Source organism: Anneissia japonica, unplaced genomic scaffold, assembly GCF_011630105.1.
Source record: "Anneissia japonica isolate Jap-2015-1 unplaced genomic scaffold, ASM1163010v1 scaffold284953_len930413_cov181, whole genome shotgun sequence".
NCBI classification, from domain to species: Eukaryota; Metazoa; Echinodermata; class Crinoidea; order Comatulida; family Comatulidae; genus Anneissia; species Anneissia japonica.
The window spans coordinates 244,836-249,718 of record NW_022746987.1 but is presented as its reverse complement, the minus strand read 5'-3'; the positions used below and the strand labels follow the sequence as shown (position 1 = coordinate 249,718).

Here is a 4,883-nt window from a genome sequence, read left to right as displayed (position 1 = left end):
CTTTAACGTTTAAATCTATATAAAGGTACAGCCTATAAGTATAAAGGACGAATAGCAACTAGCCATAGCTTATTATAGTACAACATTATGAACACCAAGTGCAGTTGAGTGCATAGTATAATAAATAGGTTCAAATTAATTACGCCAATTTGTCAGCTTTTCTTGCTCAATTAAAGTGTATTATGTACAGTAATGCAAATGATGAGTATTATACATTTAATTATATAAATTTTGGAAAGACACCAAGCACTTTAGGATTATTATATCGGTTTCTGCCGTGACAGAATTTTTGGATACAGTTTTCCCAACTTACTGATATCTTTACTTGACACCGGAGTGTTGATATATCATTATAAGCAGGGAACAGTGAAATTTCACTGTTCCCTGATTATAAGAAAAACTATATCCAGAATTAATTAAAATGAATATTGTTGGTGTTTCGTCTATTTCGACCCCAATAAAACACTAAGACCGATGTTTTCAATGCGTTGCTGGTTAACTTTATTTTTTCCAATATAACGGTACAAAAGATACCATTTCCAACCAACAGTACGGTACATATGATACGCCGTCTAACCACGTAACGATTGAACTACAAAATAGTAACAATAGATAATAAATAACGATAATCATCAATCAATCAATAACTAATCATATTAACAATTAATAAGACTTACGAATTGGTCCTCATATCCCATAATGGCATGCAAGGCCTATATTAAAAATAATGCTAAAACAATCATCTAAACTTCCAAATTATATCATATTTAAGTTATGTTTATATATCATATAGTTAAGTCTAGGCCTAGGCTACTTACAAGGTGTGCTCGGCTTGGGATCGATAAAACAGATGAATCATTAAAACCGAACCGAAAGATACTTTCGTATGATTCTCTACGCACGCGGGTATAAACCATACGCGCGTTTGCCGTAGCAACAAGAATGCGAAATAATGCAAAAGAAGTAAAATGGCCATAACATTCCGGCCTCTTAACTGTGAAAACAATTACAATTAACAATTCAATCAAAAATACTACACAGCATGTTATACAATCATCTTATGAAAATTTTAAATATCATTCTCCAATGTCGATATCAATTTAGTTATTGGACATTCCAAAGTAGAATTAGCTGTCTTGACTTGCGCAATTCTAACTACCCCCTTACTGTCGGGCTTTACATTGATTATTTTTCCTAGCAACCATGTATTCCTAGGTGTTGCATTATCCACCACTAATACAATATCTCCTAACTTAACGTTGCGTCTTATTGTGTGCCACTTCTGACGTTCTTGTAGCGTAGGTAAATATTATTTCAACCATCGTCTCCAGAAGACATCTGCCATATTTTGCACCTGCTTCCAGCGACGCCGGCCGTACATGTCTTCCTTACAAAATACACCTGGTGGCATAGATGGTTTCCGTTTCAATAGTAGAAGATGATTTGGTGTAAGTGGCTCAAAACCATAATTGCATACGGCTGCTTCCCATATATGTTCCATTAGTTCGTCGAGCTAAAAAAGTTGTCAAGAGAATTAAAGTGTGGACCGAGGACAGTATTGAAACTCTCAAAGGTTGTTTTGACTCAACCGATTGGCAAACTTTCTACGAATCATCAGCAGACCTGGATGAAGAAGTCGAAGTTATTACTGCATATATAAATAATTGTGTTGAAAATATAATTCCAACCAAGGAAATAACTATATTTCCAAATAACAAACCATGGATAAAAAAGAAACTGAAAGACTTGATAAATAAAAAGAAACGCATATTTTTTACTGGAAATAAAAATGAAAATAAGTTAATACATCGGGAAGTCAGACAGGCCATACGGCTGTCTCTTATACACATCTAGATGTGTATAAGAGACAGGTCTTATTGTGTGCCACTTCTGACGTTCTTGTAGCGTAGGTAAATATTCTTTCAACTATCGTCTCCAGAAGACATCTGCCATATTTTGCACCTGCTTCCAGCGACGCCGGCCGTACATGTCTTCCATACAAAATACACCTGGTGGCATAGATGGTTTCCGTTTCAATAGTAGAAGATGATTTGGTGTAAGTGGCTCAAAATCGTCATATTCTCCAGAAATTGTGGTGATAGGCCTGTTATTGATAATTGCTTCTACTTTACATAAGTATGTTTGTAGACACTCGTCGTTTAGTGGCTGCTGTCTAAGCATTGCGTTAAGAATGTTTCTTACTGAGCGTATCTGCCTTTTCCTCTATGCTGAGAAGCTCCGGGAGTATTAAGTGACCATTCTACATTCTTGAGAATCATTGCGTTGTAAATTTTTGACTGGTTCCATTCCTTTATGGCTTCTCTTAGGTTCCGTTCTGCTCCAAAAAAAAATAGTCCCATTATCGGACCGAATTTCTTTAACTTGCCCTCGTGCAATGAAGCGTCGTACTCCATTTATACATGAATCTGTATCCATAAGGTCGTGGGCTCTGCGGCTCCATCTATCCTGCAGGTAGGCCTAATATGGAAATTTCTTAACAATTGCCTGTAGGTTTTGTGGATGCTCGATTTCTCTCATGGATTTTAGATCCTCCATTGCATTTTTGCAGCCAGAAAGAAAAATTGAAAATCTTTCTAAGTTATCCAAGTCATCTGGTCAGACAATTGACCAACTCATAATTTTGTCGGTATATGCTATGGCTATCTTGTATTCGTTGCCATACTTCTCTAACAGTAATCGCCAAGCTTCGTAGTATCCAACATCGGGATCAAGGTGCATACAACTTCGTACGAGTGTGTTAGGACCTCCAGTTGTATACTGCTCCAAATAGTGAAGCTTTTCACTAAGGCGATGAGTACGACTACCCACTCTACTTTCAAATGCCTTTAGGAATGATCGTAATTCGATTGGATCTCCTCCAAACTTAGGTATGGTTGATTGGGGTAACAAATTTCTTTGTTGTTGATCAACAAATTACTGTGTTAATTGTTACTGTGTGCGCTGAGATGCGGACATCTGAGTTATTATTTGATGCAATTCTTGAGCATATGGGTTGCATCCACTTTGGTTTCTTGGTACTGAAGAGGTCATCTCTAAAAGGTCATCTCTAAAAGAAGCCTATGGGCTTCTTTTCAAAATAGCATGGGCTTCTTTTCAAACAAAATGTATGTACCTTTTTCAAGACTGACATCCTGTTATAGATCTATTTTTATTCACGGACCAAATATCTGGAATGAGCTATATAATAGCCTTTTAAAAATAAATTCGCTGAACTCGGTCAAAAAATAAATTGAAAGAGATGATATTAGAAACTTAATAGGGAACACTTTTCTTGCATTGCTTTAACTCTTTTTTAAAATATAATTTATCTTATTTAATTTCTTCATTTCTTGGGAGTCGTCCATGATCGCTGGCACCTTCCGGGGCAGTACACTGTCGGCGATGTCTTGGTGTCTGAGGGCGCACGGTATTATTGTGACGTGATGATTGATCACTGAGGCATTTCCCCTTCCGGGAGGTGCCGGCAATTGTGGGCGATTCCAAATTAAAAAATTAAAATGTTGACTCTGTGTTTTCCATGTATTCTGTGTGTGTATGTTTTGTATGTTTAGTATTCAAACTGACAAGCCACCGCTTCTTTTGATGCCTATGTAAACAATTCGTATTATATAATTTGTTGTGGAATTTTTCTGAATAAATGTCAGTGATAGAGTACAGTACATACACTTTACATGAATTGCAAAGAACTAAAATAAATAATTAAAAACACGCTTGGCTTATACAGTTAGGTGAATTAATGCCAGGTAATGTACTCCATGATACACACTGATGCTACAATTGCCCTATTTATTGTTTAATAGAAGTAAGTCCCAATGTTTACAGCATTCATTTTGAAAAGAAGCCCCATTTTTTACTTTGCAAAAACAGCCTCGAAAAGAAACCAATCCAAAGATCGCAAAAATAAATAAATAAATAAATAAAAGAAAAAAGGAAAAAAAAGAAGCCCAGGGCTTCTTTTACGGTATGTGTTGAATGAAAATTGCACACTAAAATAATTTATTATTGAGTTTTTAAAACTTTATGCATCAGGGATTAAATAATGAAACAAAAATAAAACATCAAACACAAGTTATGGTTTCATAAATATTATATTTTGCATACAAGATATAAGTCAATGTACAAATTATTTTCAAAATATCTTCAATTATAAAAATACTGATATATGTAAGTCATAATACGGAATTAAAAAATATGTTCATATTCGATGATAATTGTAGCTAAAAATATATATTTTTTCATGAATTTAGACGGGTCCTCTAGATGGTTTAATATCTGTTTCTTCAGTGTCGACTAAATTGTTTCTGTAAGATAAAACAACAAATATTAATAGTTATTGATGTTGTGCAGTTATAATATACATGCAAAAGGATAACATACATGTATATTTTTAGATATTCAATAATATACAAATTTATACTTGTATTATGAATCAAAACATTTTATGTTTTATGGCAATCAACACACTCGTGACCAAGAAAACGTTAGTTACAAACGGAAGTAAAAAACATATGAAAACAAATGAATATAAATATTATTTAAAAGAGGGAATAAATAAACAATGTGAAACAAATAATCTGGCAGTTCTGTAACAAAGAAACTCGTCAAAGAATGTGATAAGAGGTCTAGGTTTGCTTACTCGACACGCTGTTCTATTATTGGCTCCTGGTATACTGTGACGTCACTATCACTTGCACTTGTTATAGAATCTTCTGTACTTTGAGTGGAGTGATATGATGCGGATGTAACATCACTCAGTGTCTATAAAATAAAAAAAAACAAATTCATATCAATATTATACTATAACGTATTCCAACACTGAATTACAGTTACAGAATATTTACATTTTGTTATTTAAAGCAACG

General features: G+C 34.3%; 1 protein-coding gene across 1 annotated transcript in view; it reads right to left on the bottom strand.

The window, feature by feature from the left end:
• Window positions 1-4,105: 4,105 nt before the first annotated feature.
• LOC117120371 (uncharacterized protein PFB0145c-like) overlaps window positions 4,106-4,883 on the bottom strand; it is a 10,542-nt gene continuing 9,764 nt past the window's right edge. Inside the window, exons 15-16 of the mRNA XM_033265413.1 lie at window positions 4,658-4,779; window positions 4,106-4,322 (exon numbers count right to left, since the gene is read on the bottom strand). Of these exons, the coding sequence (XP_033121304.1) occupies window positions 4,265-4,322; window positions 4,658-4,779 (180 nt within the window). The 3' untranslated portion in view covers window positions 4,106-4,264. The remainder of the gene's footprint in view (window positions 4,323-4,657; window positions 4,780-4,883) is intronic.